Source organism: Zootoca vivipara, chromosome 9 (genome assembly GCF_963506605.1).
Source record: "Zootoca vivipara chromosome 9, rZooViv1.1, whole genome shotgun sequence".
Lineage (NCBI taxonomy): Eukaryota > Metazoa > Chordata > Lepidosauria > Squamata > Lacertidae > Zootoca > Zootoca vivipara.
In genome coordinates this window covers 3,639,958-3,664,161 of record NC_083284.1, presented here as the reverse complement: position 1 = coordinate 3,664,161, position 24,204 = coordinate 3,639,958, and the positions used below count along the sequence as shown (strand labels likewise).

General features: G+C 48.0%; 1 protein-coding gene and 1 long non-coding RNA gene across 4 annotated transcripts in view; one reads left to right on the top strand and one right to left on the bottom strand.

Annotated features, from left to right (window-relative positions):
- Window positions 1-17,402, bottom strand: part of LOC118081859 (aggrecan core protein-like) — a 29,770-nt gene extending 12,368 nt beyond the window's left edge. Inside the window, exons 1-7 of one of the 3 annotated variants that reach the window (XM_035108404.2) lie at window positions 17,107-17,402; window positions 16,112-16,201; window positions 14,920-15,039; window positions 13,776-13,874; window positions 11,009-11,095; window positions 4,816-4,967; window positions 2,044-2,159 (exon numbers count right to left, since the gene is read on the bottom strand). In XM_035108404.2, coding sequence (XP_034964295.2) covers window positions 2,044-2,159; window positions 4,816-4,967; window positions 11,009-11,095; window positions 13,776-13,874; window positions 14,920-15,039; window positions 16,112-16,201; window positions 17,107-17,119 — 677 coding nt within the window. In that variant the 5' untranslated portion in view covers window positions 17,120-17,402. The remainder of the gene's footprint in view (window positions 1-2,043; window positions 2,160-4,815; window positions 4,968-11,008; window positions 11,096-13,775; window positions 13,875-14,919; window positions 15,040-16,111; window positions 16,202-17,106) is intronic. The other 2 variants (XM_060278320.1, XM_060278321.1) reach the window with 2 other exon arrangements.
- LOC118081874 (uncharacterized) overlaps window positions 6,855-24,204 on the top strand; it is a 35,144-nt gene continuing 17,794 nt past the window's right edge. Inside the window, exon 1 of the long non-coding RNA XR_009558107.1 lies at window positions 6,855-7,311. This is a non-coding gene — a long non-coding RNA (uncharacterized LOC118081874). The remainder of the gene's footprint in view (window positions 7,312-24,204) is intronic.

Below are 24,204 nucleotides of genomic sequence, written 5' to 3'. Positions count from 1 at the left end.
GAGATTCCTGCATTGCAGAAGGTTGGACCAGAAGACCCTCGGGGTTCCTTCCAAGTCTAAGATTCTATGATTCTACTAGCTGACCTGGCCACGCGTTGCTGTGGTTCTTTCCTGTGATCCCCACCCCACCCTGTCCCGATCCATGACGTATCCTGCCCCCTGTCAGCTTCTAGGTTATATTTCCCAGCATGCACTTTTGTCTGAGCCTTCTGTTGTCCCTGGGGAGTGTTGGGCCCTCCCCCATGTATCTCCATACCTTGGCCCCCACCCTTGAAGAAAGGAACTGTCAGTTTCTGGGTTCAATTTCCCAGTATTTACTTTTGTCTGAGCCCTATGTTGTCCCCTCCCCCCTGTATCTCCATACATTGGCCCCTGCACATGCAGCCTGAACATTTCTATATATTTAGATTAAGGATGGGGGGTGATGATGTGCCCTGGGACGCAGAGAACTACTTAAAAAATTCCGAGGGGGGGTCAAATAGTGAAGCCCCATAGCCCCGTAGCAACAGACAGGCCCAGACAGAAGGAGGGGGGTCATATGGGCCACTTGGCGCGGGCCTCTGAATCTAGAGGGGGCCTCGGTTTGCATATTCACAATCAGTAAAATGAAAAAAGTAACAAAAGGGTTAAAAACAGGGATACATTATCTTATCTACCTGGGCCGGGCCTCTGTCTGGCCCTGCAAGGGCCTGTCAACAGAAGGCACGTTATGAAGCACCCGAGTTGTTCAGTTCCATAAAAAACCCAGGAAATGGCAAGGGGAAGGTAGGGGATTGTAAATCGAGGGGGGAAGATTGGGCACTGCAAATATCTGAGGACTTAAACTGGGGAGAGAATGTGCATGGTTTTTTTTTTAAAAAAAAAGATGCAGAGGCTTGCAATCAGTCATAGTATAGAAAGCCTAGGTTAAAAGGGGCACTACTGCCCTTACTTAAAATGGCCGCCAGAGGCTCGCATGTGACACAACGCCCACTAAATTATAAAGCGAAAACCCCTCGCTCTGCTCCCAAGTGCATGTTAGGAGAAATTATGAACGACTGCCTAATGCTGTCAGACGTTTATTAATGCAGCCGCCAGGAGAGGCTTTGGGCTTTGGCTTTGGGGGTGGAATGGCTGTTTTGGTGGTTGTTGGACAGTTGCTCCCCCCCCACGTCAGCCCATTACCTATTTGGGCTCCTCCTCCCCCCACCTCCCACCCGGGGCTCCATTCGGGATAATATTTAAAGGGCTGTAGAGCTGAGGTCTAGTCTGTAAAATGGAGCCAAGGCCTAGTCTTTAGGCTGTAAAGTAGAGGCGAGGTCTTGGCTTGGGCTAGTAATTAAATGTGACCCAAGGCCTCCGCCCTGTCTCTCCATTCCTTGGCCCTGGCCTGACTCTGTGGGTTGTCTGGTAATGGCCGCCTTGGGGGTTTCAGTTGCTTGGTTGATGACATCATTATTTTGTAGGTGTAGCGTAGACTCTATGGGGAGGGAGGGGGTGTAGGAGGAGGAGCTGAGGGAATACCGCCACTTGAGGGCGCTGTTTGACTTGGTGGAAAACCAGGTTTATATCGACCCAGGTGTGAGATTTGAAGGATTTTCTTTTCCACCAACGCTCAGGGAGTGGCCTGGATCGTTGTGTCAAAATTTCAGGACGATCAGTCAAGCGGTTACGGAGAAAAGTTCAGCCGACACTTTCAAGATTTTTACATTTTTATATATATAGATGGTGTTCTCAGAGTGACCTGCAGGGGTTCATTGATACTTGGGACACTGAGACTTGAGAATTCAGCATCTGGGTCCCATGTATCCAGGTCTAACAATGTCTGTGCCCCCTATCAAACATTTCCAAATACCAAGTATTAGTTTGTGTCCTTTTGGAGTGTTTCTGATGTGACTGGGCAGTAAGTTAAAAATGTTCACAATGGAAGACTATATCTTGTGAAAAACAAAACCAGTGCTGGATTCTAGATTCAAAGAGTACCAGGAGCTCTTGTTTAAAAACAAAAGGAAAAGGAAAAGGAATACAATGCAGGAGATAAGGAAATTTTGTTCATAAACTCACGTTACTTTAACATCTTCACCACTAACCCATCCGAGACCACGAGGTTTTTTTGGGTTCTTCTTGAGGCCAATCCAAAAAGTGCCTTTCTGATTCTTAACTTCTGTATCTACATAGAGCTTCAACAGAACAGAACAAATCAGACTCAGAAAGTCCTTACTGGTAATTTGGTGGGTGTCATATACCATCTATATTGAATTTTTAGGAAATTTTTTTTTAAATCGTAATTTGCTACATATTTTAGATCCCTTTCCCACAAATTCTCCCATCTGTCAATTGTAATATCCCTCCCAAAATCTTTAGCCCATTTGATCATTGTATCTTTCGTCAGTTCGTCTTTGGTTTCCCATTCTAATATCAATTCATATAAATTTTTAATATATCTTCCCTTCCCTTCTAATAAAATGTATAAAGGAGTAAGTAGCACATGTTGGAGATGCCAAGAAGAACTGGGAACACAAATACACATCTGGTGGCAATGTAAAAAAAAAAAAAATTGGGACGATATATACAATGAACTGAAAAAAATCTTAAAATATCCTTTCAAAAAAGAGGCTGAAATGTTTTTGTTAGGTTTATTAAGCAAAGAAACAAAGGCAAAGGACAGATGTTTAGTTATGCATGCGACAGCGGCTGGCAGACTACTTGTCGCAACAAATTGGAAAAGTGAAAGAATACCAAAAAAAGAAGATTGGGTGGAAAAGATAATGTATCAAAATCTATCAATAAGAGCGGGCAGAGCAAAAGGTATAAAGGAGGAGAGCTTGGGGGAAAATTGGAGCCCACTTAAACAATATCAAAAAAGGCAGATAGAAAAAACCAATCTCTTGGCAGATATATAAAAGGCACATGAGTTTTTTTTTTTTTAAGGAAACTAAAGGAAGAAGGCGTGTGTAAATAAAGGTAAAGAATAATTGCAGACCAGTAGTTATGATTTGAGTATGATGTTATTTTTGGTTTAGTATGTCTATGTGTATTTTTATTTTTGTGTTCTGTTTTCTTTTGTACGTTTATGTATGTCTTTTTAAAAACGAAATAAAGCTTTTTTCAATTATAAAAAAAAACCCAGAAAGTCTTTACTGGGCATGTAGGGCTATAAACAAAATTGTCATGTTTAGGAATGTTAGAGAATTCTGCTGGAAACAGGGGCAGAAATTGCTGCTGTTTACTTATTTGTCCCATGTATAGCTTGAAAATTTATTAGGTAGTTATTTCCCCCCAAAAAATCCCACTGTTCACCATCTAGGTCTCAAAGCAGCTTACAACAATAAAAACATACAAAGTACAAAATTATAAGCATAAATCCCAGGAATGTAAAATCTCAAAAATGTAACAAAAAAACCTTACAAAAGATCTGAAAAATATCCATGATTCAATCCAAATATGATAAGTAATTGCTGCTGCTGTTTATTTCAATCTGGAAACAAAATATATTTGATTACATTTCCCCCAACAGATTTACATTTCATTTGCACTGAAATAAATGGTGTGAATTATGAATTATGGTGCTGGAGAAGACTCTTGAGAGTCCCATGGACTGCAAGAAGATCAAACCTCTCCATTCTGAAGGAAATCAGCCCTGAGTGCTCACTGGAAGGACAGATCGTGAAGCTGAGGCTCCAATACTTTGGCCACCTCATGAGAAGAGAAGAATCCTTGGAAAAGAGCCTGATGTTGGGAAAGATTGAGGGCACCAGGAGAAGGGGACGACAGAGGACGAGATGGTTGGACAGTGTTCTCGAAGCTACCAACATGAGTCTGACTAAACTGTGGGAGGCAGTGGAAGACAGGAGTGCCTGGCGTGCTCTGGTCCATGGGATCACGAAGAGTCGGACACGACTAAATGACTAAACAACAACAAATGGAGTGGAATAATGTAATGAGGACATAACTTACGTAATTATGTAATAGTGTAAATTACTCAAGCCCATCAATAAGTGCTGCAATGTTTTGTTGTCAGACTTTGCGTGGATTGGTAGCAATGCTTCTGAATGCCAGTTGCTGGAGAATGCAGGAGGGGAAGAGTGCTTTTGTGCTTGGTTCCCACTCGCGGGTTTCCCACAGGCATCTCTTTGGCCAGTATGACAGCAGGATACTGGACTAGATGGGCCATTGGCCTGATCCAGCAGGCTCCTCTTATGTTCTTATGGGTTGTAGACATGCCAGTCTGCATATGTATGTTCCAATCCATTCATGAGTCCTAGAGTGTAAAATAGGCACCACCAAAAGTGGAGAGAACTGAAATTGTCTGGCATCCCTGGCTGCAGATGACCTTTGTAGGCACCGAAAAGGAATAAAACTCATATGTACAGTGGAGCTGATCAATGGGACACAGTAGTGGGCAGCCTGAGGAAGCTCCATCAGACCTTGATTCCTGCCCATAAACCCTAGAGTGAGAGGCCAGGGTGAGGCCAGCAGGCTCAGGGGACCTTCCTTGTTGGGAGATATGTTGGGGTCACCTGTGAGTTTGTTTGGGTCCTGGGTGAGAGCCAGGGTGGGTGGGTATACTCCCGAGAGAGTCATTAGACTAAGAGGTGTTCAGTGGAGATAAAGGGTTACCAAAATTCCAGTTCTGATATCAGTGTATTTTTATTAGTGTTGTATGATCAATGGTTTGATTTTATACTTTTGTAATATTTGTGTTTTTAATCTGCTCTACCCTATTTAGAGATATTTTATATATTAAGCAGTACAGAAATGGTTTAAAGGGAAAATAAAAAAATGAAACCATTAGCCTGTGGAAGATTATTCCTAATTTGTATGTGTTCAGCTCACCTGCTCTTCCTTGGTTGAAATGGAAGCCAGATTGGTATTAACCTCCTGACATCTATTCACAGCAGCTGCCCATGATACTTTGTCATTGGAAAACAAATAGATGTTCCATCTAAAGACCTTCCATCCTGAATTAAGCTTCTGCCGAACATCATCTTTGATCCAAGCCAGAAATACATGAACCACAGAAAAAGAGCAAAACAAAAGGAGATTTAGTGTGTAGTAGGTCTGTGCAGATTTTTCTGGTGCTTTACTTCTAAAAATAAACACATTATAAACTCAAAATGAATTACATGCATCTATTTCATTACACTTTCTCATAAAGTAGCAGCTTATAAGTACATGAGAAGAGCTCTGCAGGATCAGGACAAAATGGGCCCATGTAGGCACTGTGGTCTAAATCACTGAGCCTCTTGGGCTTGCCGATTAGAAGGTCGGCTGTTCAAATCCCCGCGACGGGGTGAGCTCCCATTCCTCGGTCCCAGTTCCTGCCAACCTAGCAGTTCGAAAGCACGCCAAAAAGTGCAAGTAGATAAATAGGTACAGCTCTGACAGGAAGGTAAACGGTGTTTCTATGCACTGCTCTGGTTTCGGTGTTCCGTTGCACCAGAGGCGGCTTAGTCATGCTGGCCACATGACCTGGAAAAACTGTCTGCGGACAAACACTGGCTCCCCCGGCCTGTAAAGTGAGATGAGCACCGCAAACCCAGAGTCGTTTGCGACTGGACTTAACTGTCGTGGGCCCTTTCCTTTTTTTAGTCCAGCAACCTGCTTTCACAGCAGCCAACCACATACCTCCATGGGAAGCCCACAAGCAGGACCTGAGCACAACAGGGCTCTCCTCACTTGTGATTCTTAGCAACTGGGCCTCAGAGGCATCCCTGCCTCTAAGAACGTGACCCTGGTTTCACTACGGAATGACATGGTGAACTGGGCAGCTGCCATTATGACTCCCAAGCCTCCTCTTCAGTGTTGTGGAGCTGACTGGCTCCTTGGTATTCTGGTGAGCTTTGTGCTATGAAGTGAGCCAGATGAAGACTAGACCACAGGTGGCTCAAGACTACTTCGTCTTCTTCATTTGTACCCCACGCATCTGACTGGGTTGCCCCAGCCACTCTGGGCGGCTTCTAGCATATATAAAAACATAGTAAAAGAGTAAACCTTAAAAGCTTCCCTATACAGGGTTGCCTTCAGATGTTTCCTAAATGTTATATAGTTATTCATCTCCTTAACATCTGGTGGGAGGCCGTTCCACAGGGCAGGCGCCACTGCCAAGAAGGCTCGCTGCCTAGTTCCCTGTAGCTTCACTTCTCACAGTGAGGGAACTGCCAGAAGGCCCTTGGTGCTGGACCTCAGTGTCTGGGCTGAATGATGTGGGTGGAGACGCTCCTTCAGGTATACGTGGCCGAGGCCATTTAGGGCCATTTAGACTTGCACTGAAGTCATCTACACACTGCTTGGAGAACGTAACCATGCCTACCACGGGGCAGTGCAAACCGCAAAGAAGGCACATTGGGTGGCTTGCACTGCATTCTTTGGTAGATGACTAGTGAAGTTATTTTAGATGGTTCAGAAGTAATTGGCTCCCACTGTGGGGGAAGGACCTTTGGAGAATCTGAGGAACCACTGTGACCAAGTGACTATAGACATTGAGGATAATGTCACAGCTTCAGCGTGACCTTGACTCTGCAGTTGCTGTAGTTGCAGGTGAAGTACCCAATGCCAGAGTCTGTGATGTGGACAAGGTGCTAGTGCAGGGGTCAGCAAACATTTTCAGCAGGGGGCCAATCCACTGTCCCTCAGACCTTGTGGGGGGGGGCTGTTGGTATGCAAGAGTTAATTGTACAAAGGATGTTACGCTCTGACACTGAGCATGTTGGGAGTATATGGGCATGTGCGAGACTGTATAAAAGGAGGAGTTTCTTTCTACATGTGCTCGCTCTTAGCTCTTAGCTCTCAGCTCTATGGTTTTTTTGCTTTTGTCTCTTATCTATGTTTTGAATTACTCATGCCTGTGTGCTGAGTCGGTTTCATTTTTGCCCAGAGATGAAAGGATGTCTGCTAAGTCTCCAGGGCCAATGTAAATAAAAACCTCATAGTTTAAAGAGCCTTTCCAGCAGTCCTGATTTACGACTCTGATGATCCACTGTTGCTTCTCAGCCGCGGCACAACTCTGCTACAGGGGACCAAAAGGCTGGAAGCGTACGAGGCAGCCTTCGTCCAAGTCTCCTTTATAATTACAACAACATAAACTAATTAAAGTTTATGAACAGGTTATGGTGAGTGCGTGAGAAGCGGCAAGTGAAGAGATCCAGAGTCCAGAGTGATTTATGGACAGGACTGGAATGCTGTTGGAGGAAGCTGCAGTCAGCAGCTACAAGCAGCTTGAGTCCTGCAATGTGCTGAGTTTCCAAAGGCACTGTGCAGTTTGAACTCGCTGGAAGATGCCTCACGGAGCCACCTCAGCAGCTGGGAAGCTGGGAAGCAGTCTACAGGCGTGTGAGTACTGTCTAAACCCCAGGGAGGATGGCAGAGCCCCAGGAGAGTTTCTCAGTCCCATTTGCGCGACTGAATGGGAAAATTACATTGAGGGATGACCTCTGCAAGAGAGCAGGACAAAGGGAGCACAACCTAGCTCCCTCTTCTTGATCTTTCTGTGGCTTTTGATACTACTGCCCATGGGATCCTTCTGGGCCAGCTCCATGGAATGGGAATGGGGGGGGGCGCACTGTGCTGCAGTGGTCCAGAGAGTGTCAGGAGTATGGGCAGGAGTCAGGCTCTGAGGCCTGTAGTGCTTTGCAGGACTGGGGCATGCCTCAACTTGTGCTGGAGAAGCAAGGCATGGCCACACAGGTGAAGTCCTCAGCTTGTGCTGGAGAAGCAAGGAGTAATCACCCAGGTGAGGCCACTTGAGATCTCACTGCACCTGGTGGCAGGAGCTGGGAGGGATAAAAGCCCAGCATTTCCCTTCAGCTCTTTGCCACAGCAACGCTATCCCTGCCTGGTTGCATCTGGCCTCCTGTTCCTTGGACCCTTGCCTTGTTGCTGCCGTGCTTCTTGGACCCCTGCCTCGCCTTCGCCTTGCTCCTGCCCCGTGGACCTTCGCCTTGCTTCTTGTTCCTGGATCCTTCGCCTTGCTCCTTGGACCCTTGCTTCGCCTTCGCCTTGCTCTTGCCCCGTGGACCTTCGCCTTGCTTCTTGTTCCTGGACCCTCGCTTTGCCTTCGCCTTGCTTCGTGCCCCGTGGACCTTCGCCTCTGCCTTCGACCCTGCTTCTTCACCACCATCTTGCCTCTGGTCCTGACGCCCGCCGACCAGACCGTGACAGAGAGTAGCATTGAACAAGGGCTTTTTTGCCCTCCTGGTGGTTATTTTTATTTATTTATATTATTTATTCAATTTATATACCACCCTTTATCAAAAGATCTCAGGGCAGCGTACAACATTAAAAACACATTACAGAACATCTATATATATAAAAATGTAAAAATCATGAAAATCCAGGTTCCACTTTTCTCCGTAACCGCTTGACCGATCGTCCTGAAATTTTGACACAACGATCCAGGCCATTCCCCGCACGTTGTTGGGGGCAAAAATCCCTCAAATCACACACCTGCACAGGTACAGACCTGGTTTTCCACCAACTCAAACAGCGCCCTCAAGTGGAATTCCTCCCACAGCACACCCGCTCCCTTCCTGTGAAATCTAAGCCACACCCACAAAACAAATGACATCATCATCAACCAAGCAACTGAAACACACCAAGGCGGCCATTATCTAGGCCTTTGTTTTAGGCCCCTGACAGGCCCAGGGGGGGGCGACCCACAGCAACGCACTTGGGGGCACGGCAAGGGGTTTTTACTTTACCATTTAGCACCACTACCCCCCCCAAAAAACCCACCAAAGAACCAACATTGCCAAGTGGAGGTCGGGGCCTGCCTGGGGGGGGGGTTGCCACAGGGCGCAGCACGGCCTTTGATTTATGTAGGCCCCTACACTGCAAGGGGGTTTTACTTTACAATTTAGCACCACTACCCCCAAAAAATCCACAAGACAAAAATAAATATGTCTTATTTTATGGGTATGTCTTATTTTAGGAGAAACAACTGATTGTAAGCCTCTGTGTCTTATATATATATATGTCATATATATATATATAACAACCATTCACTTTCTCTCCCCAGTTTAAGTCCTCAGATATTTGCAGTGCACACACCCCACCCCAATTCCCTACCTTCCCCATGCTACTTCCTGGGTTTTTTTTATGGAACTGAACAACTCGGGTGCTTCAGAACGCGCCTTCTGTTGCCAAGCCCTTACAGGGCCCGGGCCAGGTAGATAATGTGGCCCTGTTTTTAACCCTTTTGCTACTTTTTTCATTTTAATGATTGTGAATATGCTGACCAAGGCCCCCTTTAGATTCGGAGGCCCGCGCCAAGTGGCCCATATGACCCCCCTCCTTCTGTCAGGGCCTGTCTGTTGCTACGGGGCTATGGGGCTTCGCTATTTGACCCCCCCTCCCTGGGTTGGGATTCTTTAAGTAGTTCTCTGGGTCCCAGGGCACATCATCACCCCCGATCCTTAATCTAAATACATAGAAATGTTCACGATGTGTGCGCAGGGGCCAATGTATGGAAATACAGGGGGGAGGGGACAACAGAGGGCTCAGACAAAAGTAAATACTGGGAAATGGAACCCAGAAACTGACAGCTCCTTCTCCAAGGATAGGGGCCAATGTAGGAAGATACCAGGGGTAGGGGCCAACACTCCCCAGGAACAACAGAGGGTTCAGACAAAAGTGCATGCTGGGAAATAGAACCCAAAACCTAACAGTTCCTTTTCGAAGGGTGGGGGCCAAGGTATGGAAATACAGGGGGGAGGGGCCAACACTCCCCAGGGACAACAGAGGGAAGGGTATCCTACGGAAACACGGGAATGAGCCAGGGTGGAGGGGCAGGATACGTCATGGATTGTGACAGGGTGGGGTGGGGATCACAGGAAAGAACCACAGCAACGCGTGGCCGGGTCAGCTAGTCGGTGATAAAAACATAATTTAAAGCATAGTGACAGACAGCCTAATAATAAAACAATCATAATAACAACAGTCCTCTAACCCACACTTTCATGAGCCACAGATTATTTAACAGCCATAGGCCTGGGTTGTTGTCTGGCACCTAAAGGAATGTTGTTGCCTGGCACCTAAAGGCATGTAATGATGGCACCAGGTGAGCCACTCTGGGGAGCCACCACAGAAAAGGCATGTTTTCTTGTTGCCACCCTTCACACACCTCTGGGATGGGAGGACATAAAGGCCTCAGAAGACAAGCTCAGGGTCCGGGTCAGTTTGCATGGGGCGAGGCAATCCTATTGATGTCCTGAGCCATGTAAGGCTTTATAAGTCAACACCAACACTTTGAATTGGGCTCGGAAACTACTCACTAGCCAATGCAGTTGTGCCAGGATTGGTGTTACATGCTCAAACCGTCTTGTTCTAGTGAACGGCCACTGCATTTTGCACCAGCTGAAGTTTCTAAACAGTCTTCAGAGGCAGTCCCAAGTATAACACATTGCAGCAATCCAACCTAGGGGCTCCAGGGAGTAGTCAGGCTATCTCTGTCCAGATAGGGATGCAGCTGGGCTACCAGCCGAAGCTGACAGAAAGCACTCCATGCCACCGAGAACACTATTGAGAGTCACAGGGCACTATTTTAACCCCAATATTATTCAATGTTTATATGAAGCTGCTGGGAGTGGCCATTTGGAGTTTTGGGGAAAGGTGCCATCAGAACACTGATGAAACTCAGCTCTATTTCTCAATAACATGTGAATCAGCAGAAGCTACACAAGCCTTTGACTGGTGCCTGGACACAGAGATGAAATGGATGAGAGGAAATAAGCCAAGCATGAATCCTGGGAATACAACAGAACTGTGTGGGAGTAGTTCACTTGGCCACGAAATCGGTACAACTGCCTGTCCTGGGTGGAGTTGCAATCCTTCTAAAGGAGCAGGTATGCAACTGGAGGTGCTTCTGGATTGAGCTTTGTCTCTAGAGGAACAGCCTTCATAGCTGAAAGTGCCTTTTACCAGCTGTGCTTGGCCTACCCCAAGCAGTCCACTCTCATACATTCAAGAGCCATGTAGAAAAGTGACCTTTTCCACTCTGATTCTTCAGCACGATGGTCTCAGCATTACTTACCAATTTCAAGTTGCAGTTCATCGTTTAGCAGAGTCAAATTGACAAAATAGTCCGATAAGTTCACAACCATTGCAAATTTCCCATAATCTAAAAGATTTACAAGAATCCAGGTCAAGATCTTAAATCACAATCTACATCTATTTCAAATCATCCCCCTACATTCTGCCATGCAGGGGAGCATCAGGCACATTTGCATATGCTGAGAAAAATCAGGGCAGGGGCCTTGCACCTCCTTCCCAAAGCCTGGGAAGCTTCAGCCCACCTAGTCCAGCATCCTGTTTTCACAGTGGCCAACAGTGGGAAACTTGCAAGCAGGATCCGAGCAGAAGAGAACTCCCCCCTCCTGTGGCTTCCAGCAACTGGGATTCAGAAGCATTGCTGCCTCCGACTGTGGAGGCAGAGCAGTGTTAGAAATCAGCCAGGCGCTGGGCACATTTTACACCATTTGCAACCAAGTGAAGATGCCCAGACGCCAGGACGGCACCTGACTTCTCAACCATCTGGAGGTGCATGCCTGGGGAAGAAGATGTGATGCTCTGACAGGGTGCTTTGGGAAGGAGGCGGGAGAGCTCTCGCACCCTGCCAGAGCATTGCGCCTTCTTCTTTAAGCACTTGCCAGCTTTGTAACTCGATGGTGCTGGTGGTATTATTATTTATTATTTATACCCCGCCCATCTGGCCGGGTTTTCCCCGCCACTCTGGGCGGCTTCCAACAAATACCAAAATACATTGAAATATCACAGATTAAAAACTTCCCTAAACAGGGCTGCCTTTAGGTGTTTTCTAAATGTCAGGTAGTTGTTATTCCCTTTGATATCTGATGGGAGGGCGTTCCACAGGGCGGGCGCCACTACCGAAAAGGCCCTCTGCCTGGTTCCCTGTAGCTTTGCTTGTCGCAGTGAGGAAACCGCCAGAAGGCCCTCGGCGCTGGATCTCAGTGTCTGGGCTGAATGATGGGAGTGCAGACGCTCCTTCAGGTATACAGGACCGAGGCCGTTTAGGGCTTTAAAGGTCAGCACCAACACTTTGAATTGTGCTCGGAAACGTACTGGGAGCCAATGTAGGTCTCTTAGGACCGGTGTTATGTGGTCTTGGCGGCCACTCCCAGTCACCAGTCTAGCTGCTGCATTCTGGATTAAATGCAGTTTCCGGGTCACCTTCAAAGGTAGCCCCACGTAGAGCGCATTGCAGTAGTCCAAGCGAGAGATAACTAGAGCATGCACCGCTCTGGCGAGACAGTCTGCAGGCAGGTAAGGTCTCAGCCTGCGTACCAGATGGAGCTGATAGACAGCTGCCCTGGACACAGAATTGACCTGCGCCTCCAAACAGTACTTCTGTCTTGTCATGATTCAACCTCAATCTGTTAGCCACCACCCCCACTTGCCTTGCCCCACTGTGGCCCCTCCCCTCCCCTCCCGGGCCGTGGCCCCGCCCCTTACCCCCCTAATTTTGATCCTGGGTATGCCCCTGGCTCTTATATTCTCATTATAAGCGGTGGGCTGATCTGCACTGTCTGAGGAAGAGGGGTGCGGGGGGAGCGCAGCGCCCCTGGCTGCACGATCCCCGTGGGTTGCCATCGCAGCTGCCCCCCCCGCCCGCGTTGGGCACCACACTCCCGCAAGCAGCATGCCCCGACCCCAGGATGCGCGCCAGCCCCGCCCCCGCTTGCTCTCCGCCCCCTGGTGCCAGAGCATGAAGCTCCACCACTGATTGGAAGAGCTGATTGGAAGAGCCTGAGGATGTCTGGTTGGTTTAGAATGACAACTGTGGGTTGCAATTGCTATGGGAAGTGTGCTATAATTATTTGGTTGGTTATTTGTAATCACGTGTCTAGGTTGTAAGTGTGCAAGAGTAGATGCTTGTGAAGATCATTTCACAGTCTCCCTCAGAATTTTTAGGAGGCCGACCCGATGGACTCCCTCATTCAGTAAAGTCCTTTCTTTTCACTTGGAGCCTCCAACCCTTTCTTTTGGGTTTCTGTGAGGGACACATCCAGCCTAGGAACCTTTAAAAAAATATCTCTAACACTGTCACATTTCACTGTCAATCCACCCACCCCCTTTCCCCTGCAGCTTTTCTTCCAGCTGAGCAATTGGAATATACTTATACAGTGGTACCTCGGGTTACAAACGCTTCAGGTTACAAACGCTTCAGGTTGCAGACTCTGCTAACCCAGAAATAGTACCTCGGGTTAAGAACTTTGCTTCAGGGTGAGAACAGAAATCGTGCTCCGGTGGCGCGGTGGCAGCAGGAGGCCCCATTAGCTAAAGTGGTGCTTCAGGTTAAGAACAGTTTCAGGTTAAGAACGGACCTCTAGAACGAATTAAGTTCTTAAAATAAATAAATAAATAAACAAACAAACAAACTTTATTAGAATTAGAATTAAAATTTGCAAACACACCAAACAATAATAACATAAAAATAACATACAAAATCATATATAAATAATAATATAACATACAAAATAATAACGTACAAATTCATATAATAATAATAATAATAATAATACCGGTAATAATAATAATAAAGAAAACACAAACAAGCAAAAAACAAAAACCATACATTCAGACATACATTCAGAACAAATTAAGTTCTTAACCAGAGGTACCACTGTATTGTTGTGAACCACTGTGCTATATTTTTATGATACGGTGGTGTATAAACATTTTTGGAAAAATTACTGGGCGAAAAGACCCTAAGCAATGTTGGGGAGACACACACAGAGAAAGAAGCTTTCTGAAAACTATGACCAAAACACATTGCTTACCATTCAGACTGTTCCACTTTGGGTAGTAGGTATTAGCAAAATCGCGAATCCTCTGCTCTGCTTCTAACTTTTGCGTATGCTTTTTATAATTGAGAACATCTAAAAAGAAAGGGGGAATGGAAGAGTGGGCATTCCAATGCACTAGTTTTATGCCAGCTGGAAGTGTGGCTCTACCCTGTGTATACCTTGGCCCTGTATACCTGAAGGGGTTTGCGTGCGGAGCAGGTGGAAGGAGGAGGAGAGGTCAGGTCGGGGCGGCAAAGGGGGCCAAGCTGTGGTGGAATTGTACCATGCTAGACTGGTGGGCAGTGGCTGAGGAAGAGCACCAGCCAGAGGGAAGGAAGGAGGGGGGGGGTAAGGGAGGGAGAGGTTGCTCCTTCTCCCTTCTGCCTGTTGCTGTTCATGCTGGGCCAGGCTCCTCGTCAGTCACACCAATGGCAATGCAATTTGGGGCTGGCTGAGCTCAAATATGGGGGAAAAGGCTTCCCGTTTGAAGTTCGAACAGGACAGGGGACTCTTTCGTCTAAAACAGGGGCAATCCCGTTTTTCTAGGGACAGGTGGTATCACTGCTGATTGCAACATGAATGTACATCTGCCTAGTTCAGGGGTAGGCAACCTAAGGCCCATGGGCCAAAAGCGGCCCGCGGGGGTCGTTTAGCCGGCCCACGAGCCACCTCTGAACTGAGCCACCCGCTCGGCGAGTCCCCGTGCGCTGCGCTAAACCGGAGCAGTGCAGCGCACGGGGACTCGCTTCCGCAGTGGCGGAAATCGCGTCTGTGCAGACACCTGAAATAGCAGATACAGACGCCAGAAATCGCGGGTCCATGGAGGGATCTCTGCTGGAGTGAACCGGCCCAGGCAATGTAAACCTCGCCAACCTCTGGCCTAGTTAGTCGCTAAACGTCTCTGAGCTGTTCAAGGGCAACTCTGCAATGCCATTGAAATCAGTGTGTGTGTGTGTGAGAGAGAGAGAGGGGGGGGGAATTGGACTCTCATCTCGTTCACTGAAATCAAAGGGAAGAAAAGGGGCTCCTTCTAGATGCCATTCTTTTTTCTCTCTTTCTTTTTTCAAGGGTTCTTTACACTGAAGTTAAACCAGTGATTGGGGGGGGGGGTTCCCTTTGCTAGAAGAGTTAAACTTACACACTGTGACCAATGCAACTGTGCCGAGGAAGAGGACTGTGGCACAGCATGCGGCGGCAGCTTTACCCACAGGGGAGTTGGCCCACGTTACTCCCCGTTTCCAAAGATCGCCGGTCTTACCTTAGAGGACAAGAGGACAGAAAATCCCACTATTACCACCCCACAGGGAAGCGATGGGCACAGTCAATGCAATGGGGTTGGACTAACAGGGGTGGCCAACTGCGAAGAGACTGTGATCTACTCACAGAGTTAAAAACTGGCAGCGATCTACCCCCTTTTGGGGTGTTCAGGTCAAAGTTGTTAAGTTTTTTTTAGGGAGGAATGCCCCATTTTTTAGGGGTTCAGGTCAAAGTTGTTGAGATTTTCTGAGGCAGGAAAGCCCTGTTTTGGGGCTAAAATGTTGAGCATTTTTTAGGGGAGCCAAAGTTGTTGAGCTGCTTTGGGGGGAGCCAGTGATCTACCAGTGATCTACCACAGACATCCAGTGATCTACTGGTAGATCACAATCTACCTGTTGGACGTGCCTGGACTAGAAGATCCTTGGGGTCCCTTCCGACTCTATGACTCTGTGATTCTGTTCTAGTTAAAGGTAGGTAGCCGTGTTGGTCTGCTGTAGTTGAAACAAAATAAAAGAAAATCCTTCCAGTAGCACCTTAGAGACCAAAGAAGTTTGTCATTGGTATGAGCTTTTGTGTGCATGCATGACAAACTTAGTTGGTCTCTAAGGTGCTACTGGAAGGATTTTTTTTTATTCTGTGATTCTGTGTGACCTTTTTCCAAGGACCTCAAGGCAGTGAACCTCATTCCTTTTCTTCCTGTTAATGATTACAACAAGCTGTAGGCAAGGCAGTTTTTAAAGCAGAAGCTCAATAGCCATCTGTCATGGATGCTTTAGCTGAGATTCCAGCATTGCAGTGAGTTGGACTAGATGACCCTTGGGGTTCCTTCCAACTCTATGATTTTATGAAAAATGTTAAATGTCAAGGAAATGTTTGTGTAGATACGCTACCTCATATTCCCATACTGTAATATGAATTTGGTTAATTTTCTCTCTTAATCAATTTTTTTTGGGGGGGGCACTCACTCACCTATAAATACACTTTCTCCCATCTATGCCTCCCTACCCCCCGCAATTATTTTTCTTATGGTGCCCCATTGGAATTTCCTTCCATGTGCTATGGAGCATACAGACCCTTGGCTTCTGGTTTTGCTGGCGCATTCTTGGCAGCAGTTTCGGGCTTTTTACGTTGTGGGCGGTTCCTTCCCCCTTTCCCCTTTTTGTCTGAAAAAGAGCAATGAAAGCCCAATGTATACATGCTTATCAATATGGAGCCGCAATCAGCAATACCTAAACAATACCATGAAAGTAACATATGTAACAAAATACCTTTTAAACCCGGGTCAGCCTGCTCATTGGCCCTGAGGAGGACATCGCCTAAGGTGGCAGCCTATGAACAGCTGAAAGTGGTCGCAGACCTGGGCCCCTGAGGAACATGCTGCTCGCTGCTGCCCAGGAAGAGCAGGGTTATCACTGCCTGATCCTCTCCAGCCCCGCTTTCCCTCCCCCACCACCTTCAGCATCATAGGGTTTCCCCAGGCCACCTCCAGTTGCCTCTGATTCTGCCCCTGATTCTGGACCGCTCTCTGCCACAGCATCTTCCTGCTCACTAAACCTTGTTGCTTCTCCAGCTTTCAATACCTCCTCCTCCCAGTCTGCTCCCTCTTCTCCCTCTGACCACTCATCGTCATCCCATCACCAACCTCCTGGGCACTGAGCCTTGTTCCCTTGGGAGTTCACTAGTTGGTACCTCCTGCCTCCTCTCTGCACCCAGCCAGTCCATGACATCCCCCCTCCCTGAGGAGTTCTACCAGGGTGACACTGGAACTCCAGTGTCACCCCCTGGACTGGCTGTAACAGGAAGGGAGGCAGGTAGGTGGGGCTGGTTGAAGGCAGCCCAATGTTGGTGGGGAAGTGCCCTGTTTGCCTTAAAGAATCTGCTTCCTCTGGGGGCCCAAATGGGAGCAGAGAAGCTCCAGCTTAGCATTCTACTAGCATATCCCTCCCTTGAGAGGCAATGGGGCAGAAGGAAGCCACCGCCACCTCTCCTCAGGGAGAAGCTGCCGCCAGAGACAAAGTGACCCACATGCCTGTGAGAAGGAAGAGGGGAAAGAGCAGCAACAACTTACCCGCCCTTGCCATTTTAGGTTGTCATTTTGATCGCTGTCTCTGATTGTGGATTGTTGTTCTCTATTCTTTCCCTACAATCGCATAATGTGGGCAGGGTGTGGAGTGGAGAAAGAATATCTTAGGACAAATGTAGCATTTGAAAACCGGTCGCATGAGTTCTCCATAAGTCATGAAGTTGGCATTAAGAAAAAACGCGAATATGTTTATTCGGCTTTACGCCCATCATAAAACACAACAAAACAAAACAAATCAAATAAGAAAAAAGACTTTCCACATCCCATAATCAGTGGCGGACCTGGGGGCTTTGGCACCTGGAGGGGGGGCGTGGCATGTCGCCCGCGTGAGCGTCCCAATGGGGGTGGGGTAGAGGTAGAGCCAAAGCAACAGGCAAAGGTGGGGTGGGGAGCGGGAGGGCAGCTTGGCTTTTCGCCAAGATAAAGTCAAGCCGCCCTCCGGCTCCCCACCCCACACCTGCCTTTGCCCTTTGCTTTGGCAATACGCATCCTGAACACTCATGGAATGTTAATCAAAGTGCCCCCTCCCCCTCAGTCCCCCGCCCTTCCCGCTTCCAATAAATCAGAGCAAACAGTGGAGGAGGAGGAGAGGTTGCTTTTATCCCTCGGCAACAATCAAATCCATGTGTCTGGGAGTTGGGAGCAAGTGAGCCCAGTGCGGGACGAAGCGCCTCTTCACCTCTCCCCTCCCCCCACCAGCCAGTTACTCCAACCCAGAGCAAAACTTTACTTAACAAAATCAGGAGAATAACTAAGGCAGCGTTTCTCAACCGCTGTTCCGCGGCACAGTACTGTGCCGCGGGACGCTGGTTGGTGTGCCGGGAGACGCTGGCGACGAGAAGGGCGATTTTCTGCCCTGTCACGTGACTGGCGGCCGCCATTAGGGGCGCTGACCCGCCGGAAAGCAAGCCGGCCGGGTCACGACGGGGGCGGGGCGAGCGCAGCTCTCAACAGCCACCACCGCGGCTGTTTGTCTCGCTCTCGCTCCTCTTGCTGGCGGCGCCCGGGAGTTTTTTGGTCGGCGCGGGAGTGAGCGGCCTCTTCGGCAAGGAGTCCTGCAGAAGGTGAGGTGCTCTTCTTGCTAGCCCAGGGGTCAGCAACCTGCGGCTCCGGAGCCGCATGTGGGAGCCTCAAAAGGGAGCCTCACCAAGAAGCCCCAGCCCACACAGACAGGGACCGATCGGAGGTCGGTCCGTCGTTTGTTCCCTTCCCCTGCAGAAACTCCGCCGCTGGGGCTGCGCGCATGGGGAGAAGGCGGTGAGTGGCTCCGCCAAGGACATAATGCAGAACAGACCCGCAAAGGAACCCCTCAACAGTCTTTTGCCATTAAACTCCAACTTTTACACCATGCACTTTTTGCACCTGTGTGTGTAATGATTACGTCTCCCCTCCAAACTAAACTAAATATAGGGCGGCACAGAGTTGGTGTGCCGCGGGATTTTTTTTCATAGAACAAGTGTGCCGTGGCCCAAAAAAGGTTGAGAAACACTGAACTAAGGCATAGCTGCCAAGTTTTCCCTTTTCTCGCGAGGAAGCCTATTCAGCATAAGGGAATTTCCCTTTAAAAAAGGGAGAACTTCGCAGTTATGAACTAAGGACCCCCCTCACACTCCTCTCTCCCTACATTCATAAGGCTACTACTGCGGACAGATGTTGCAAGAGGAACCAAGCATTCGCTCTGCGGTGAAGCCGGATCCAAGCCCTGGTTCTTTCGAAGAGCAAAAGGGAAGAAATGGTTGTAAAACAGAGGTTGGGTGAGGGGGTGAGGAAGAGCTCCAAAAGCAGAGCCCATGAAAGCGGCCAGAGAGAAATGGAAGGACAGCATCTGCCCGCCCTTTCCGCACCCCCTAAGAAAAGAGGAAGGGGGGCGCCTCTAGGAGGGTGTGTGCTCGGTTAAAAGGGAGCGTTGACCCCCTTGGAGGTGGCACGGAGAACTGCCCACCAAGAGAGTAATGAAGTTTGGATCGGGCGGAAAGGAGAGAGGGAGGAGGCGAGGGGACATCCCAAGCTGTGCAAAAACCTTGCAGGAGCGCATCCAGGGAAGCAAAGCCTAGGTGCAGGAATATGCCCAGACAAAGATCAATCAGTTGGCAGCGCACATGGAGGACCGCTTGAGCACTGCGCCGTGCAGCCCCTGTCCAGCCCCAGCAGCAGCACCAGCAGCCCAGGTGTTGGGGTTCTACGCATGGTCCCCGCCGGGCTGCTCAGGAACAGTTCCACCAGACAAGGTGGGAGGAGAGCGCCTGCAGCCAGCGCTACATGGTGAGTGGTGAAGGCGGATCTGGATCGAGCCCTTAGCACAAGCTGCCCATCCCCTCCGTCTGCCCACAGCCTACAGCCTACTAGAGCTCTCTCTCCAAGCCGGCGCTCGCTCTGGCTTTGCAGAGGGCATGGAGCCGCAATGGCAGCGCCTGCGCATGAGCATTCCAGTGGGGGTGCGTCCACCTGCGGCGATGTCACCCCCTTCAGGAATGGAACCCGGGGCGAACCACCCCCCACACCCACCCTATGCCACTGCCCACAATCCAGTGCTTTGCTTGCTAATGGATGCACATCATCTTCCCCACTGCTGCCCATCTGTTCATCCTCATTCTTCACAGTGCTGTGGGGTCCTGGGGTAGTGGAGACCCCCAACATACCCCCTCAAAGATCTGAGGCTTTGGGGGGGGGAGGGATATTGCACCCTGAAGCCACAGTAGGGGAGGGTACTCAAATCCTGCTTGCGGGTTCCTCACAGGAATCTGGTCAAACACTATGAGAATGGGATACTGGAGGAGATGACCATTGGCTGGATCCAGCAGGGTTCTCCTCACTTCCTTAGGGAAGGGCTCCCTCAAGATGTCGCAATGAGAGCCTCTTCCAGTCAGTGTAAACAGTCCTGAACAAGACCAACCAGCTTTCTATACTGATGTGCTCCAGTACCACACAGCTCTTCAACTTCCTGCTACCAGTCTCTGCTAAACGTCATTATGAATCTGTGGACCTAATTCACACATCACTAATTCCTTTTTTATTAATTCCAGGCTGAGAGCCGAAAAGGGGCATCCTAGTTCAAAACCTGTGCAATGACCCCTCTGCTTTCTCATTTGTGCCTCTGCCCCCAGGCCACTATCTTTTGCGCAGTCTCCAAGATATGCTTTTATGTCTCCCCTCCCCTTTGTGCATACTCCAAGCAGCAATCTTTTAACTGCTGTAAATTAGCTAGGGAAGTGCCTAAATAACTTCCAGGATCCTCCTCCCTCAATTCTATGGGCTGCATTCAACTGAATCCTCAAGAATGGCGTGAAGATGGGGAAGGAGGAGGAGGAAATGAGCAAACTCGTAATAAAATAAGATAAAGGAGAGCTGGATGGTGAGCAGCACTCTGAGGTGACCCCTGACCACTAGTCCTGCTAGCTAGGGATGATGGGAGTTGTAGTCTAACAACAGCTGGAGGCCCAAGTTTGAGAGACCCTGATGTAGACGATGATGAAGTACAAAGAAGAAGGTAAGAAATACAATATAATCTAATGCCTGGTTGCATTCAGAACCATTTAGGGAAATTTAATGAAGACAAATCAAAATAATTCTTCATTCAAAGATGCAGCAAAAAGATGTTACCGTAAAACTTAACATGGGTGCCAGTTCTTTATAAATCGGTGTCACAGATCTTATCTAAGCATATCTCAACCCTAGCTCTCTTGCCTCTTTCCACCGGGTGTTGCTCACTCACCTGGCTGTCTCCTGGGGCACCTCTTCACTTCCCTGATGCACACCTGCTTAGTCTTTCTTCCTCTTTTCCCATGGGGCATGAGGGGCCAAGCAGAATGGCTCCATTGTTGAATTGGCAGAGCCAAGTGGCCAATCAGGGACTGGAAGAAAGGGAATCAGGAAAGTTCTGGAATGTTCTGCATCACAGAGGAAGATGGTTGAGGCTGTTGACAGAAGGATCCCAGGTGGAGAGAATACAAGTGCCACAGGGTGCCATAACATCCAACAAGGAGCAATGTAAGGTAGGGAAATGTTATTACTACATAGTCAGATTCTAAATTGTATTCTCAAGCCTTTTAAAAGTGTTTTATACTGTACATTAGTGTTCATACAGGTACGTGTTTTAAACAAATAAATGTCACATTTATGTTTTGTGTCAAGAGATGGAATTTGAACACTAGGTCTTCAATATAATTTTTTATCATGTGTATATTTCTTTTTTTAATAGCAGAAAGAACAGTGAACCCCAAAGAAATGGAACTGCTCTAAATAAATGAGAAGGAATTGGCATTATAATAATGTTTTCAGAGTATTATTAATTTGGGACCTTAACTACGAGCAAATGTAGCATCGTGCTATTGCGGAATTCATGCCACTTTAACAGATGCATGCTGTGTTATCATGAGTTGTTTATAGAAATGATTTGGGCGAGGGGTTGTAAACAGTAAGGTCAGAGGAAAATGAAAAGTGCCCACAAATTTCTTAACAGTGTGATTTACAGGTTACAATAATATTAATTTGGGTGTGGGTGTCCCCATGCCAGCACTGCCTATGCAATAACCCATTGTGACTCCCCTTTTAATTTAAATATTGACTTAGCAATCTACTTTATAGTCCCACATATAGAGAAGAAAATGAGACACCAATTCAAATGACCCCTAAAAATCCACCAGGTAAGTTCCTTCCATTACTATTTCCTCTTCATAGGAAAACAAATGATCTGAGCCACAGGCTTCACTGAAGCTCAGATGGGTACATCTGAAAGGGTGCTGTGCAGGCCTGCCAATGAAGCAACCCAGTGCTCCCTGTGGGGATCTGAGATTGCTGCCCCCCTGCCCCCCCCCCAGTCCCATGCAGGTGAACTGCAGAGACACCGGCACAGGAATCATAGAATCATAGACTCATAGAATTGCAGAGTCCTCTAGTCTAGTACAATGCCCTGCAATGCAGGAATGTCAGCTGATGCATTCATGGGAAAGGGTCGCCCCCATGGAGCTGTCCTGCTATGAGGGCTGCTACTTCCACAAGCTCATCAGCATACTGGAAGGTAAATGGTGTTTCCATGCACTCTGGCTTCTGTTGCACCGGAAGCGATTTAGTTATGCTGGCCGCATGACCTGGAAAGCTACCGCCACCTCTCCTCAGGGAGAAGCTGCCGCCAGAGACAAAATGACCCACATGCCTGTGAGAAGGAAGAGGGGAAAGAGCAGCAACAACTTACCCGCCCTTGCCATTTTAGGTTGTCATTTTGATCGCTGTCTCTGATTGTGGATTGTTGTTCTCTATTCTTTCCCTACAATCGCATAATGTGGGCAGGGTGTGGAGTGGAGAAAGAATATCTTAGGACAAATGTAGCATTTGAAAACCGGTCACATGAGTTCTCCATAAGTCATGAAGTTGGCATTAAGAAAAAACGTGAATATGTTTATTCGGCTTTACGCCCATCATAAAACACAACAAAACAAAACAAATCAAATAAGAAAAAAGACTTTCCACATCCCATAATCAGTGGCGGACCTGGGGGCTTTGGCACCTGGAGGGGGGCGTGGCATGTCGCCCGCGTGAGTGTCCCAATGGGGGTGGGGTAGGGTGGGGTAGAGGTAGAGCCAAAGCAACAGGCAAAGGTGGGGTGGGGAGCGGGAGGGCGGCTTGGCTTTTCGCCAAGATAAAGTCAAGCCGCCCTCCGGCTCCCCACCCCACACCTGCCTTTGCCCTTTGCTTTGGCAATACGCATCCTGAACACTCATGGAATGTTAATCAAAGTGCCCCCTCCCCCTCAGTCCCCTGCCCTTCCCACTTCCAATAAATCAGCAAACAGCGGAGGAGGAGGAGAGGTTGCCCACATTTGTCTGTGGGCAAACACCAGCTCCCTCAGCCTGAAAAGCAATATGAGCGCTGCACCCCACAGTCGCCTTTGACTGGACTTAACCCTCTCCAGGGGTCATTTACATTTATCTTTACCTTTTATATGTAGGGATACCAACAGGATTTCCCTGTTTATCACAACTTTGACCTTGTTCGTTGACTGAAAACACTGAAAGTCTGGAGCAGGTTTCTTTCGCAATGAAATTGTGTTAAATGATGCCTGTTGCTGCTATCGTTGGATAAAAAAAGAGAAAAGTTTACAAATAGTGCCAGCATTTTCTCCACCCAACATAGATGATAAACATAACTAATGATGCAAAGCAGCTCTAGGCCTTGTACTAGCATTAATCTCTACAACTATGTGTTCCCAGAGGGCTTTTGCTACTGGGCTGGTGCTGCTGTCCCAAGTTCTGCTTCTTGTTTCATGCCAGGGTGTGGCAAACCCTTGAGAAATGGTTTCTTAATAGTATGATTCCCCTGATTTGGATTGTTTCAAACCTTTTGGACCCTGAAATACTCGCTGTAGCTCAAGGCTTAGCAGACGAACTGCTCAACTCGACTCGCCTAAATGATGAAATTCAATCTGATATTGGTGAGTTACTTTGCGACTGCGGTGGTGAAAAAATGGCACAGGGGGAACTTGCTCTGAGGCTCAGCACTTGATTAAAAAGAAATCCTCTTGTACAGAGCTCCTGAAGGTGCAGATGTCCTACCATCCAATGCACACAGCGCCTTAGCTGTAGTTGAAGCTGGTTCTGAGATGTATGTTTAGTTGAAAACACAATATTTACTGCATTTCTCTCCCCCCCCCCTCAATCTCCACTCCAGAAAGTTAATTGAACTTACTACCTTTGGGAATGGAAGGGAAAGGAAGCTCTTTCCTTTGGAATAGTAAAATTGCCAATGTAAATATATAAGCTAAAATCACATTTCTGTATTTGGGTTCTGGCCACATTGGTCATAAGGCAAATGAAGAGTAGAACCCAAAGTGCAACCTGGGTTGTAAGCAGCAGAGGAGCACCTAGGAAAAGGCAGGCTGGATGAGGAAGTGAGTTGGGGGAGGGGTTAGCAGCCTGCAGCAGTTCTATGTAGCCGATTGCAGCTTCTGAGAGCTCATGACCAGGAGCTCGTGACCTTGAAAATGGATAAAGATACCCCTTTAGTGCCAATGTGAACATTTAGGAATACAATAGGGGCTCTGAATCTGTCTGAAACTGGGAAGGACTAAATCTCTGCTTTGGGGGCTAC